The 16673-nt window shown below is 46.5% G+C and overlaps 1 protein-coding gene across 1 annotated transcript in view; it reads left to right on the forward strand.

The window, feature by feature from the left end:
- TEK (TEK receptor tyrosine kinase) overlaps positions 1–16673 on the forward strand; it is a 668093-nt gene that overhangs the window by 589509 nt on the left and 61911 nt on the right. The window contains exon 19 of the mRNA XM_078676713.1: positions 7244–7314. Within this exon, the coding sequence (XP_078532839.1) occupies positions 7244–7314 (71 nt within the window). The remainder of the gene's footprint in view (positions 1–7243; positions 7315–16673) is intronic.

Genomic DNA, 16673 nt, shown 5'->3' on the forward strand with positions numbered 1-16673 from the left:
ACATATCGGTTTCAAATTCCACTGTGTGATTAAATCACTTTTTGGTTTTAACAGAAACAGCGAATCTGTTAAATCAGGATGTAAATATACTGTCCTCACTAAATACAGTTCTACAGATGCTTCTTGTCGGTCCATTTTAAATGCAACATTTTCACCATGAGTTTGAAATTCGACACCATCTGGTGCACAGTAAATTGTGCAATTTAACTTGCACAACAAATCCCTTCCTAACAGATTTACAGGACTCAAATCACACAGTGCAAACTGGTGCTTTTCTTCAAATAAACCTGGGCCCGATTCACAAAAGTAATCTGAGACAAAATCCTAACTTTACAACTTTCGGTATTCAGAAAGGGCATGTTGCTTTTTCTTTTAATTTTTCCTTGCCCATTTGCTCACTAATTATTCAAAACCACTCCATTTACGAAAGCATTTTACTAATTCAGTGATATGTAATTGAATTCCTAAAGAATGCATTGTCTCAATAGCTAAATTGTCCAATTGTGCCCTAAACATTTCGGAAATGGTAAGCTTTTGAAAGATCAACTTTATATTTTAAAGCTAATTTAGTCTTTCTTTCATGAGTTCTTGTTACACATCTAGTAATTTCTTTTCTCAAATCGATCAGCTCTTGTTCCTGATTCACATGATCAAGATCTAAACATGCTCTGGTTATTTCTTTTAACTCTACTTTTAATCTCGGAACATTTATTCATCTCTCCTTCTCTGTCTGTTGTGTAGCAAGAACTCTGTCTTTTTATTCGCTACCATTTCTTCAATCCAAGTGAAAAGATCCCACCCTCAAATAGGATAGTCTCCCCCTGTGTTATTGGTGTCGTAAAGACAACCCTTCTCTCTTCCCTCAATGACCAAACAGTTTGTGGTGGTGTCCAAGCAACAACTTGTGATTTGTGCCATGTCGGGATGAACCCTGTCACCGTTTTTCCTCCAATAGCTCCCTGAACTACAACATTTGGGACAATATTGATTGGAGCAGTTGCTGTGCGAATCTCTAATGGTCGTGCTGTTATAACCCTAGCAACAGGTGCTGGTACACTCACAATAGAAGCAGTTACACCTGGAGCCATCATTGTAGGAACCGTCATAATTCATGGTGGGACAATATTAGATATAACAGATTTTACAACAGGCTGTGTTATTTGTAATGGTCTTTCAGTTTGAATGACATTCAGGTCAACAGGGGCTATAGCCACTGTTGCATTGTCAACGTACCCTTAGTATTTGTAGTAGGGGCCACATAAGGTGGTGGGTGTGCAGACAGCAATCCATCCAGATTTTCATCCCCTGAATCACTATCAGTGCCTAATTTCTTTGAATCTTTTCCACCTTTATTCCCCTGTACTTAATTCTGTTTCAACTTTCCTGGCTTTTCAGTAGTAATTGCTGAGTATAATCTAGTTCCCTCAACTATATCTTTCCTCCATCTCTGCTGTTCCTCATCCCATCTAGCATCTACATAATTACGCACTGCTTTCTTAGCCTTGTTCTGATATTTTTTCTTTCTTTAGCATGTGGTGCTTTCTCCCAGATAATGCTTCATACTGTTTAGGTGGTGGTTTCATCTGATAGAGCTTTTCCCTCAACTTTTCAATGATTCTTAATTCAAATGTACCATATCTCCGAAAACTCAAAGGACCTTCATTTTCAGTGATCTTGCACCAAAAGCCACAAACATTTGTGTAACCTCCTACTTGTTGTCATATAATGTGCTGGTGTACCCTTGGGAGGTATTTCTTCACCTTTCCGTTCCAGAATTGTCACATCACTTCTCATATCACCTCTAAAAGCTTTTATACATTTCATGACTTCAGGTTATTTAACAAAGAACAAACAATGTAGCTCAGGTCTCAATGTTTGGATTCTATTCCTTACACATATTTCTTTCTCCAATCCTGTTGCAATTTTTATACTTGAAGATTTGTTAACCAATCTCAATGTGGCAGTTACCCAACAAAAAACCTGTAACAGTGCAGCACTCTGTGTCGTCATCAACCAATAATAGTGCAGCAGTACACCAACCAACCAATCTCAGCATGGTACACTACAATACATTTCCTACTCCTTGCAGCATTTTACCCTCCTTTACTATTTTCTTCGTACACAGTATTCTTCAACTCTAAGTGAACATAAAGTAAACAATCTTTGTCTGCTCCTCTAAAGAAAACAAAAGGCAATTCAACAACCAGAATTTGTTACGTTTTTACACCCTCCGACTTCTTCACACAGAAAGATTTTTCACACATGCAAAAGTGCATTAAGTGTGTTCCATAAAGAAAAGAAACTCTATTCTAAGAGTGGGAATAAAAAGATGTCAGCAGGAACCCATAAAGAGTTACAGGTTTGAGGGAGGTCAGAAAGCAAAAAGCTTCAGCATTAAAGTCAGCTCAATAATCAATAAAAGCAGAATTTCTCATGAAGATAGGTTCAAGAAACTTAATAGAGTCTCATAAACAAGCGTAAATGGTTGTGTTAAAATGGAATAAAGCATCTCCTGTCTATGAAATGAAATACCAGTATTTGTAAAGCGCACAGCTACCTCCGAAGTGGTGTCCCGGCGCTGGGAGCACTCGGGAAGATTAAGCAAGCTATTGCCCAGAGTCACATGGTGCTGGGCTGACCTGCCACCGGTGCCGGGGATCGAACCGTGAGCCCCAGATTCCAGTGTCAGTCGCCCTGGCCGCTGCACCACACCTCTTCCATTCTAAGAAAAAACATTTATATAAACAACTCATAGAGCCAGATGTATGACCATTTGATTTTGCGAGTCTCTAATTACGAGCTTTTGAGACTCGCAATTAGAGACTCGCAAAATTAAATACTAATGTGTCTCAGACACATTTAGTGATTCCCAGTGGGTCGCAAACAACATGCCTCATCAATATTCATGAGGCAGGTCATAATTTGCGACCCACTGGGAATGGATACAGTGACAGTGATGGTGGCCTGCTGGGGTTAGCAGACCACCATGTCTGCGATTGCTTTTTTAATAAAGCAATATTTTTTTTGTAATTCAGCCCTTTTTCCTCAAAGGAAAATGGGGTGTTTCACAAAAATAAAAATGAAAAGTTTTCTTTTCATTGTTTAAGAGTAGGCAGTGGTCCATGGGACCACTCCCTGTTCTTAAGAAATGTTTTCATCCACATCCACAAAGGGGAAGGGGTCCCTTGGGGACCCCATTGCGTTTGCCAATGGGTTACCACCAACTTGAAGTTTTGCGCTCTCATTCCCAGTCGCAAAACATTCCTACATACCGCTGCGATTGGGTATTAGGAAGGGACACCCTAAAAACACCCTGCCTGATATTGAATTGCAAAAGCAAAATGTGATTCAGTAACAAGTTATTGAGTCACATTTTGCCTTTTGTACATGCCAAAAAGCATTTTACCGGTCCTGTTTGCGAGCGGTAAAATGCCTCAAACATCTGATGCACAGTTTCAAGTGTTGCATTCTGTAGTCTCTTTCTCTTCAGTCAGCCAATCATCTTTCTATGATCACTCCTCGTCTTCTCACTAGGCATATGAGTTTACGCAACAGTTAATTGAAACATTTCTTATAAACTACAATACAATGTTATTTATTCTACTCCTCACATGGTTTGTATTCTTTAGAAATGTTGCATCTTTGTATATAAACTTATTATTTTCCCCACTAAATGACAAGTTTTCATTCATTACTATAGCCTTATAGCCTGCCGTAGAGGGCTATACCGGCTATTAAAGGCCCTCTCCAGCGTTAAAGGCCCCGAGCCGAAGGCGAGGGTCTTTAACAAGGAAGAGGGACTTTAATAGCAGTATAGCCCATCTACGAAGGGCTATAAGGTTATTAGAATATTCTGTCACTAGAGGGTAGGTTGTTCTAACAAAAAAAAACACAGCCTTTTGGGAGCGTGAGGGGATTGGAATCCCCTCAGGTTCCCTGAACCCTTTGTTCACAGCCAGAGCTGTGAACAAAGAAACATTGGAATGTTGGAGCTCCAGGCTTATACCAGCCATTATAATCCCAGAGCACTCCATTGTTTTCAATGGAGCTCCCAACATTCCAATGTTCTAATTAACATTAATCTCTGAGTAAGTAGAAACATTTGAAGTCAAACGAAAACATTGTATACAACTATTAATCAAAAAAAATTAAAACAGCTTTAGGTCAAGAAATGCTTGTTTGTTTGTTTGTTTGTTATTAAGGCCTGGTGGCATAAGTATTGTTGCCTAGTACAATTTTCTTTTAAACACATTTATTTTCCTGAGTCTACATGTTAATTCTGCAAGTTGCTCCGTTATTCTTCTCAACATTGAAAGCGTCCACAGACACGCCGTCGAGCTCTGGAACCTGCTCGACACCACAGCCCCAGACGTCGCCTTCCTCACGGAAACCTGGATGAACGCCTCCTCAGCGCCCAACATCGCCATCGCCATCCCGGACGGCTACAAGATCATCCGGAGAGACCGCGTCAACCAGACAGGAGGAGGAATCGCCATCATCCACAGGAACACCATCCGCATCACGACCAACACCGACGACACCATCGCACCCGCCGAACACCTGCACTTCCAGATCCACGTCAACCCCAAGACCACCCTCAGAGGCACCCTCATCTACAGATCCCCGGGACCACGCACACAATTCAGCGAGGACATCGCCGACTTCATCAGCCCGCTCGCCCTCCCCTCAGCCGACTACATCCTCCTCGGGGACCTCAACTTCCACCTGGAGAACAACGACGACCGCAACACCACCACCCTGCTGGAAAACCTCGCAAACCTGGGACTCAAGCAGCTGGTGACCACCCCCACCCACTACGCCGGACACACACTCGACCCGATCTTCTCTTCCAGCAAGGACATCGCCTTCAGCCACGCCACGGGACTCCAATGGACGGACCACAGCTGCGTCCACTTCAGCTTCAGAAGGACCACGCTCCACCATCACCAGCAACAGGCTCCCCGCAGAAGCTGGAACAAGATCACGGCAGACCAGCTCACTACGTCCTTGAGCAAGAACCCTCCCACCAGCACAACGAACCCCAGTCAAGCAGCCACCAACCTCACAAGATGGATCAGCGACTGCGCAGACGAACTCGCCCCGCTGAAGACCCCGCCGAGCAGACCCGGCAGCAAGAAAGCCCCATGGTTTAACGACGAACTCAAGAGCTCCAAGAAGTACTGCAGAGCACTCGAGAAAACCTGGCGCACAGACCCAACACCAGACAACATGACTGCCCTCAAGCTCGCCACCCGAAAACACCACCAGCTGATCCGCGCCACCAAGAAAACCGCATTCAAGGAACGACTGGACAACAACGCACACAACAGCAAGGAACTCTTCAACATCGTGAAAGAGCTCTCCAACCCCAACGCCGGAAACAACGACATCACCCCTTCGCAAGACCTCTGCAACTCCCTCGCCTCCTACTTCCACAACAAGATCGCGGACATACACAACAGCTTCAGCACTCAACCAAAGCACGCCACGACCGAACCACCGCCCCCCACCACCACCCTCCACGCCTGGACCCCGATCAGCACCGAAGACACCATCCGCACGATGAACTCCATCCACTCCGGATCTCCGACAGACACAAGGCCGACGCTGTCATCGCACCCCACCTGCGGGACATCATCAACACCTCCTTCGACATCGCCACCTTCCCGGAGAGCTGGAAGCACGCCGAACTCAGCGCTCTACTCAAGAAACCATCAGCAGACCCCACCGACCTCAAGAACTACCGCCCCATCTCGCTGCTCCCGTTTCCGGCCAAAGTCATCGAGAAGACCGTCAACAAGCAACTGGCCGCCTTCCTCGAGACAAACGGATCCCTCGACCTCTCGCAGTCTGGCTTCCGGGCCAACCACAGCACCGAGACCGCCCTGATCGCAGCCACAGACGACATCCGAGCTCTGCTCGACAACGGAGAAACAGCGGCCCTCATCCTCCTGGACCTCTCCGCGGCCTTCGACACTGTCTGCCACCGCACCCTAGTACAGCGCCTCAGCAACGTCGGAATCCAGGAGAAGGCACTGGAGTGGATCACCTCCTTCCTCACCGGAAGGACACAGAGAGTCCGCCTCCCCCCGTTCAGATCCGAGGCCACCGAAGTCATCTGCGGCGTTCCTCAAGGCTCCTCGCTCAGCCCAACTCTCTTCAACGTCTACATGAGCCCCCTCGCAGCCATCGCACGCCAGCACAACCTGAACATCATCTCCTACGCCGACGACACCCAGCTGATCCTCTCCCTCACTAACGACCCCGCCACCGCCAGAGCCAACCTGCACGAAGGGATGACAGAAGTAGCCAAATGGATGTCGAACAGCCGCCTGAAACTGAACTCAGACAAAACGGAAGTCCTCATCCTGGGATCCTCACCCTCCGCCTGGGACGACTCCTGGTGGCCCCCCGCCCTGGGCAGCGCACCCAAACCAACTGACCACGCACGCAACCTGGGCTTCATCCTGGACTCCTCCCTCTCCATGACCAGACAAGTCAACGCCGTCTCCTCGTCGTGCTTCCGCATCCTGCGAATGCTACGCAAGATCTTCCGTTGGATCCCCACCGAGACCAGGAAGACGGTCACCCAGGCCCTCGTCACCAGCCGTCTGGACTACGGCAACTCCCTCTACGCCGGAACCACCGCCAAACTCCAGAAGAGACTCCAGCGGATCCAGAACACCTCAGCACGACTCATCCTGGACATCCCCCGCCGAAGCCACATCTCCGGACACCTGAGAGACCTGCACTGGCTCCCGGTCAACAAGAGAATCACCTTCCGGCTCCTCACCCACGCACACAAAGCCCTACACAACCAAGGACCAGGATACCTCAACAGCCGCCTCAACTTCTACGCTCCCACGCGCCAGCTTCGATCGACCAGCCACGCCCTCGCCGCCGTCCCCCGCATCCGAAGAGCCACCACAGGAGGAAGGTCCTTCTCCTACCTGGCCGCCAAGACTTGGAACTCCCTTCCGACCCACCTCCGCCTGACCCAGGACCACCTCGCCTTCAGGAAGCAGCTCAAGACCTGGCTATTCGAGCAGTAGCGGACCCCCCCACCCCAGCGCCTTGAGACCCTCCGGGTGAGTAGTGCGCTATACAAATGCTCTGATTGATTGATTGATTGATTGCACAATTTCCTTTGTTTAGAATACACAGCGTCATAATATACTGCACAGTGCTTTTGCTCTTATGTGAATATACCTACATTATATTGAATGTTATTTAACTTTGACAGGGGAGGCTTCCGGTTCGATGGATGGCTATTGAGTCCCTCAATTACAGTGTCTACACTTCAAACAGTGACGTGTAAGTATTGCATTCATATCTTTTATTCTCTGATAACTTGATGTTGGTACTGCCAAGCTTTGCAGTGCCATACAGGGGATCTTCCATGCTTTCTGTAATTGTTGCCACTGTATTTTACAAGATTTCTATGTACATTTGTGAAATACATTGAAGTGCAAATCATGGCAAAACATGCCTAATACACTACTGGAACCAAGGACGCTAAAGGTCAGCTTTATTTGATTTGGTGCCTTTAACTCAATGTTGTCATGTAACCATATGGTCCCTGTAGGTGACAGACATCACATGGTAACTTATTGTCTTTCCACACTGTGCATGAAACACAAAGACATCTGGGTCCCCGAGCAAAATGACGAGGAGCGGACCCAAGGTTTCTGGTGCCAAATTAAAGTGCTTTTATTGTGCCCAGGAAATCCTGGATGAGCCCCAGAATGTGGAGTTGCCCTCAATCCTTCACCGCTGTCCACTCACAAGGCTTCGCATCCGTCGCCTCGTGGCCCCCTCGGTTTCGTGGGGTGGTGCCTTCCCGACGGCAGGACTGCCGCCAATAAATTCCTGCTCAAGGTTGTCCAACGTAAGGGAAGCACTCGACTGCAGTGTAATACAACTTTACTCAGGTATGGGCAGCTCACAACACGCTGTAAGAGTCCAACAGCTGTTCCGTCGCCTGACGCGTTTCGAAGTCTGAGCTTCTTCCTCAGAGGCTTTGCGGAAACTTGATGTGCCTGATCACTTCCCCCTTATATTTTTGCATATTGACACGCCCCTGGATGGGGTGCTCCCATGAGACTCGCGCTGCATTAAGGGATTTGATGTGCCGTAGTAACCGCCTAGATGGCTGCACTGCTTAAACGGCTGCTTTCTTAATTTATAGGCTTCAGGTGTCCATTGGAGGGCGAGAATTGGTCCATGCAAAAGGTTTCAAAGCACACAACCACCGAAGATAACAAGCAGGATAGCAAACGACAAGTCCCAGCATGCACACAATGCAATTACCGGACTGACCGGAAAAGGCACACCTGAAGCCTATAAATTAATGCAATGCGAGTAACTTTGGCAAATCCAAGAATTGCGGTGCTTTGAAATAACTGCCTCTGATGAAAGAGCATGTCTGCTCTGAAACGCGTAAGGCGGATGGACAAGAGTAACTTGAGTTATAACTCTGTTCTGTGCAAATAAAGGATTGTTACTCACCGGCTGGAGGAGTGCGCCTCTAAATGCATGGGCAAAATCTGGTATATATATATATATATATATATATATATATATATATATATATATATATATATATATATATATATTATTTATTTTTCCCACCCTGGGGTTGTGGTTTTGCTGGTGTGCATCCTGATTGCCGGTGGTGCAGGGGAGGGGCGATAACACAATGACTTATTAAATTCAAACATGTTTCTTCACTTAAAGAGACGGCCTGCACTCGAATCCTTAGGGCATTTCTATTTATTCACAGATAGCATTTGTAAACAGGAACGTGTTTCGGCTGATCACACAGCCTTTGAACCTGAAGTGCACCACTTTCGTGTACATTTAAATGTTCTCCACATGTGTTGCCACTTACATAAACATGAAAGAGTTACTTTCGTTCTCGTAATTCTTCAAAAAGTTTAATGTCACAATACTATCATTTGGCAACTACGTTTTAGGAAAGCAAAATTAAAACCATCTGCTCTTTCTCGACAGTTCTTGCAGTATAAAAACAGCCATTATGACCAATTATTTGTGTTGGTTTTGGGAGCGCTGCGTTTTCCTTGTGAAATCCTTAAGAACATCACAGTTCCTTTGATATAGCAACATCAGATAGCTGGCAGCCTTTCAAGATGGATTTTTTTTAGTGATACGAACGTGCAGGTAAAGTACCCACTCCGTGGTGTTTTAATGCGGCCACTGCGGAGCGCAAACACTTGGACTGCCACGGGCGGTAAGAGTGCTAGCTATGCAACTGTATCCAAGTATTTGCTATTCAAACTGGCTGCTGCTAGCCATCAATATAGGGGCATATTATCAAGCACGGTGTTAACATTATCGCTGCTTTAGCATCAGAAAACTGCAGCTAAAGCGGCGATAAAGGGCTTGAGAGTACGCCGTAGAGAATACCCATAGAAGCCCATGTTCACACCAGAACATGGGCTTCTATGGGAATTCACAAGGGCATATTATCAAGCCCATTATCGCCGCTAAAGCGGCAATAATGTTAATGCTGTTTCTTGATAATATGCCCCATAATCTTTAGTCAAGCCGCATTGAAAACATTCTCCCATTCTTCACAAAGTTCCACACTAGCGCTCACCTTATTTCCTCTGTTAAAAGTTGCTAGAACTCTTGGGGGGATATTTACTAAGAAGTGACGGAGCACGGTGTTAGCCTCCTTGGCTTAACACAGTGCTCTGCCACTTCTGAAATGCAGGGCTGCACCGTATTTACAAGGATATAGTGCAGCCCCGCGTTTCCCCCTGCGCTAGCACTAATTTAGCCACCTAGCGCCAACGCAGGCACTCCTGCACCATAGTGCAAGGGTGCCTGTGTTGCAGGGCAAGATTGTTTATATATAGGAAGGTGTCCTTTTATACACATAAACAATCTGAAATGACCTTTTGTAACTTCTATGTGTGCTCCTTAATGCAGCACACATAGAAGTTACAAAACTTAATTTTATTTAATGATTGTTTATGTGCAGGAAGGGACACCATCTTGCACATAAACAATCAATGGCCTTTTGTTGTTTTCATGAACACCTTTGACCTCCTGAGGCGGAAGCCGGGAGAGACGCATTGCTAATTTTTAAAAACTTTGAGTGTAATTTGTTGTGATTTTAAAACAAGTTTTACCTTCACTCTCCCCTGGGCACCCCCGCGCAGCGGTTTCGAACGCTGCCGCGGGATACTTTCTCTTGTTGCCGCCATTCCACGGGACACACAGGCCACGGCCGCTACCGTCAGGCCACGCCCCCCGTTCAGGGTAGTTAAAGCGCGCTGAGCAATAGCGCGAACAGAACACCTTTGACCTCCTGAGGCGGAAGCGGGGAGAGACGCATTGCTAATTTTGAAAAACTTTGAGTGTAATTTGTTGTGATTTTAAAACAAGTTTTACCTTCACTCTCCCCTGGGCACCCCCGCGCAGCGGTTTCGAACGCTGCCGCGGGATACTTTCTCGTGTTGCCGCCATTCCACGGGACACACAGGCCACGCCCACTACCATCAGGCCACGCCCCCCTCCCTACCTCCTATTTAACGTGTGCATTTACCGGACGCGCAGCGGGCGCGCCTAAGGCAAGCCCGTCTGCGCCCATCCGCGACCAGTCCACGGCCGGGGCCAGGCATGCTGTCGGTGAGGGCGCTTATAAGGGTAGGATTGTGCGGTCACGGGAAGACCTGTGGGCTCTTAACACCGCGGCTGACTGCTGCGCTCATAGGACAGACCTCTGGACTACCGCCCTCCCTCAGGTATGTGGGGCTTGCGGGATTTCCTTAGGAGCGTTGGATGATGTGAGGGTTGAGGGGCATTCTAAACCCAAGCCACTGATTAACAGAGGTCTCAGAGCTGGCCTTCTGAACTGTAGATCTCTAGCCAAGCATGCAGATTACATCTGGCTGCTACTGGAAGGTCATGAGTGGGATGCTCTGTTTCTAACAGAAACTTGGCTCAATGAGGACAATATGACCGCCATCGCGCTGGCAGTACCCTCAGGGTATAAAATATGTTTTTCTAACTGGACAGGCGTTAGAAGAGGTGGAGGTGTGGCGGTTATATTTAAAGAGCAGCTTACACTAACATCCTCCGCCCCTACCCTGATTCAGGGACTGGAGGGGCTTCACTTCTGCTTTCAGGTGGGACCTCAGCTATCCCTAGTGGGATTAGTTATATACCGCCCTCCTGGTGGGGAGAATCCCAACCTGACAACTCTGATGGATACTATCGTTCAGAGCTCCCTCCTTTATCATCAATTCCTCGTTGTCGGGGATTTTAACATCCATATGGATAAGGAGGACTGAGTCCCTGCAGAGATATTGAGGTCCACATTAAATGCAGCCAATATGAGACTTATCAACGATGGCCCCACGCACAGAGCGGGCCATACGCTTGATTACATTTTCTCCAATATTAACAATGTGGTGGCAGAGGCGCCATTACCGCTAGTCTGGTCAGACCATTCACTTATTTCATTTAAATAAAATTTAGCGGCTGACAGACCTGCGACAAGCAAGTGCTCCTTTGTGAAGAGACATTGGAAGAAACTAGTCCCTGCTACCATGGGCCCAGTTCTGGCTCAGAATAGACCTGCTCTTACTTCGAATGTCAACACAGATGCACAGCTGTTTAATGACTGGATCGGGAACATGGTGTCATCCATTGCACCGGCAACACACGCAATATCCAAGCGGGATTCCCCTTCCGCTCCCTGGTTCTCACAGGACCTCAGAGTAGAGAAGGCAGCGTGTAAGAGGCTGGAGAGGCTTTAGAGGGCAAACTATGGGCCCCTAGAAAAGGCCCGATATAAGGAAGCATCCAAAAAACTGCAGAAGGCCGTTAGAAAGGCAAAAAAAACTGTTCTATGCAGAATCAATTCAGCAGGCAGAACACTCGAGTAAAGAAATCTTTAAGGTGGTTCAGTCCTTCTTTAAACCCAGGTGTATTGAGAGGGAGGTTCCCCCGTCGACCACTCTGTGCGATAGCATTTCAGATTTCTTTGACTATAAAATTATGCAAGGCTATGAGTCCTTCGGGCCAGAGAAGAAAACAGTGAAATCGGACCTGGCTGTCAAAGTGGTGGATGGTGAAACTTTGGCACAATTCCAGCCGATAGCTCTGAGCGTGGTTATGCAGGAATTAAGCCGCTGTAAGTCAGGGTCACCCGACGACCCTTGTCCACCTAAACTCTGGAGCACTATAGCTGACTTTGTGGCTCCCACAATACAGCAGATTTGGAATATGTCCATCTCCTCCGGGGTGTTTCCGAAGTTATGGAAACATGCCACTCTCCTGCCGCTAAAGAAAAAACCAAATGGGGATCCCAAGGACCTTAGTAATCTTCGTCCGATTTCTCTGTTGGCAGCGCCGGGTAAAATGTTGGAGAAAGTAATCCAGCGCCAGTTAAGTAAATTCATTGAAGAAAACAGGATATTGCATGAGACGCAATCAGGCTTTAGGCCCGGCTTCAGCACTGAGACAGCACTAATTGAGGTGGCAGAGTCAGTAAGGTGGACGATGGATTCAGGAGACTCAGCGATGCTGGTGCTCGTGGATCTGTCCGCCGCTTTTGATACGGTCGACCACGCTAGGCTGCTGATGGGACTGGCGGAGATAGGCATCCAGGACCAGGCACTGGGGTGGATACAGTCATATCTGACTCAGAGAACACAGAAGGTGGCACTGGGGACCGTTTCTTCAACACCCAAGGTCCTCAGCTGTGGCGTCCCTCAGGGGTCGGCACTCAGCCCACTACTATTTAATATATACCTGCCTCCACTTTTTACGCTGATTGCCAGTTGGGGGGTCAAGGCAATCTCATATGCCGATGACACTCAACTGGTGTTTCCGTATTCGGAGGTGTCGGAGGCGTCCTTTTCGAGTTTCAAGGGCTGTCTCCAAGATGTTGCATTCTGGATGAACACAAACAAATTAAAACTTAATGCAAACAAGACGGAAGTGATCTTTTTTGGCAAAGGCCCCCCTCCACCCTCAGAACTTTGGTGGCCGGCAGAGATGGGACAGGCCCCTTCGCCTAGCCATATGGCAAAAAATCTGGGGGTGCGGTGGGATGACAGTTTGTCCTTTGCCTCGCACATCCAGCAAGTAGTTGGCTGCTGTCTGAGTAAGCTGAGGAATCTTTGCAAGATTCTGCGACTCCTACCAGAGGGCTGCCGAAAAACAGTAATCCATGCCACAGTGACATCTAGGCTGGATTACGCAAACGGCCTCTATCTGGGCTTACCTAAGTACCTAATTCAGCGGTTGCAACTGGTCCAAAATGCGGCTGCGAGGCTGTTAATGCGGATCCCTTTCAAGCATTCGGTCTCTCCGCACCTTCTTTCACTTCACTGGCTACCAGTAGCCAGTAGAATCAAACTTAAGGCACTTACGCTGGCCTTTAGAGCTCTGTATGGCACCTGCCCAAATTATCTGAAAACTCGACTGCCGAGATATACCCAGGGCCGCTCTCTTCGCTCCAACTGCCGCGTTCAGCTTGTAGTTCCACAAGCATAAAGGGCTCGGTTGGGAGGACGAACTTTTTCTGCCAATGTGGCGGCACTCTGGAACATCCTGCCCCCAGCGCTTCAGCAGGCCCCCTCCGAGCTCTGCTTTAAGCGGATGATGAAGACCTGGCTTTTCACCCAATCGCGCTAGGCGCTAATACTCTAGTCCTCATGGTCAAACCTGTTCTTTTCAGCGCCGGGACACCTCCTTGTGAGGTAGCTGTTCGCGCTTTATAAAATGCCGTATTATTATTATTATTATTATTATGTATGACATGGAAACAGCAAAAACGAGGAGGAAACAAGGTTTTCCCTAGTCTTAATTTTGGCACTGCACCATATTTATGCCACCCTTGTAAATATGGGGCAGCATCAAAATCAAAGGGTGTTGCGGTGGAACACCCACTTCAACACTCATTGCCCACCCCTTTCACGCTAAGTATAGCGTGAAAGTGCCTTGCAAATGAGGCGAAGCCCCTATCGCCCCTAAAGTTGTGGTGACGATAGCGGCTTGCAAATATGCCCCTCAATATCATAAAATAAGCACCAGCAATCAATGTCATGGTCTATTGAATTGACTGCTCTGCTGAAGCTGTGATGTTCTTAAGGATTTCACAAGGAAAACACAGGGCTCACAAAACCAACACAAGAAATTGGTGATAATGGCTGTTTTTATACTGCAAGAACTGTTGAGAAAGAGCAGATGGTTTTAATTTTGCTTACCTAAAACATAATTGCCAAATTATAGTATTGGTCCTTCTCTTTAAGTGGAGAAATGTGTTTAATGTAGAGTTCCAGGGTGTATTTATGAAAACTGTGGAGTGCTGGAAGGGGCCATGACACTTGAGAGGTGAAGTAGTGAGTGGCTCATATCTTCTCTCACCTCCATTACCTACAGTAAGAATTTTTTTTACACTCTGCCATTCTGCATATATGGCGTTTTTTTCATGTGTATTTGTTTTGAAAAATGGTATGTAACCTAAACCAAGAGGCAAGGGTTTACATTTCTGTATTAAAGTGAAATGACATTGAAGAGTTGTTTATCCGTGTAAAGTAATTGTAACATGCAGTCACCCAGGCATTACGCAGTGTTTTTCTAACATCAGTGTTTCTGTATTGGTGTACTAGGCAGAAATGTAACCTTTGCACTGTAGTTCTAAATGTGTGCTTATTTATACAGTTGTTCCAAATAACATCTGTTATTGGTCCGCATTTATTTTCACAGCCAGGGCATAAATAAACATGAACATAGATAAAGTACCTCCCTTGCACATTATAAGGATATTGCAAGCCACAGACAGGGCCACTGGAATTTTGCGGCAGGGGAGGGCCACATTATGCGTCGGGGTTGACTAAATTAAGCAGCATGAAAAGGCAAATTATGCGACGTAATGCAGCACATTCTGTGATAGTATTATTTCATTATCTTCAATTTTTACACTTGTTAACACTGTCTGAGCATAGGTGGCACCTCATTAGTACAAGTTTAACACCTAAATAAAGCAATACGCAACAGAAAGTCAACCTTTGTAAAGGACGTTCCACTGTGTGGAAACACATGTTGTGACGTTTTTAATACCTTTAGCAACATTTGAGCTAGAAACCAATTTCTTTTTTTTGTTAACATCTGCAGATTATGCAGCAGATGATGGATTATGTGGCAAATGTGGCAGATCAACAATTATTCAAAAAATGCTGCAGCCCTGTAATCGCATTATTCCCGTGGCCCTATTCATACAGTATTTCTGTGACCATATATAGGAATGAGACTACGTTCCTTTATAAGGCCATGGAACTCGAGGTGATTTGCAATATCCTTTTAACATATACTAGAGTATTTTATTCCATATACTTTAGCACTACACAATTACCCTTTCCCAAAACATTTTAACCATTTGCCTCTTTCCAAATAAAACTGACCAATCTATACAAGAAGTATTTTTGCAAACACAGATGCAGTTTAACCTATTGACTGCTAGGGCTTTCCTCTCCTGGTGCTAAGCATTTTCTTGGATGTTAGGGGTACCTCAAGGTTAAACCTTTGTAACTATTTTTTTTACCCCACAAAAAGTATCCACACCAACATTGTATTCATTTTACCCAACATCCTAGGGATTCTAAAGGTACCCAGGGTTTGTAGAGTTCCCTGAAAAGAACCAAGAAAATAGTTACATTTTTTTTTGTGTGGAAACAACAGGACAAAAGTGCTGCGCAAGAAAGTGTCTGTTTTTTTCCACTAACATAGACACAATAAAAAGTTTGCTGTGCTAGGATCACCATCTTCCCAGCTTTCAGAAACAGAGTTGCATCAAAAACATTTTACCACAGCTTTTGCATTTTTCTAAGAGTTAGTCCATTTTTCCTAATTTTTGTGGTTTCAAACTGCTTGCACTTTGTGGTGGAAACAGATATTAAACTCATGGGTGATCCAGGAAAGCTTTACATTTTGGAAAAGTAGATAAAATTATGAATTCAGTAAGGTGTCTTTGCGTAGACCCCTCCAAGTTTTCTCTAAGAAACTTAGGGCCATATGTGCAGGGCCGGACTGGGAACCAAAACTGGCCCTGGCAAAGGCAAAGTGCTCGGCCTCCCCCCTCCCCCCCAGGGGTTTGTGGTGCCGCCCAGCTCTTTGCCAGGGCCAGTTTTCGGCCGATTTTGTTACAGGGCCGATTTTGCAGCTATGCTGCAAAAACAGCCCTGTAACAAAAACGGCCCCTAGGGGTCCCGAACCGGTCCCCCACTCGGGGGGATTGCCCGGTGCCCGCTATGGCCAGACCGGCCCTGCATATGTACGATAAAGTGGCAGAGCGTGTCGTTAGCCTCTTGGGCTTAACGACACGCTCCACCACTTCGGAAACGCAAGGTTGCATTTACTAGGATGTGGTGCAGCCTGGCGTTTCCCCCTGCAATGGCGCTAAGTTTCAAAACTTAGCGCCAACTCGGTGTCTGTGTGCAGGGGAGGATTGGCACAAGGCAGCACACATGGAAAAAGCAAAAAACAAGGATGAATAATTAATTTCTCCTCAGTTCACCACCTTAAGACCAGGGTTTTCCTGGTCTTAAATTTTGCGCTGCCTCCTATGTGCGCCACCCTTGTACATAGGGGGCAGCATCAAATACAATGGGTGTTGTGGTGGAATGCCCACAACA

This window comes from Lissotriton helveticus, chromosome 2_1, assembly GCF_964261635.1.
Source record: "Lissotriton helveticus chromosome 2_1, aLisHel1.1, whole genome shotgun sequence".
NCBI lineage: Eukaryota > Metazoa > Chordata > Amphibia > Caudata > Salamandridae > Lissotriton > Lissotriton helveticus.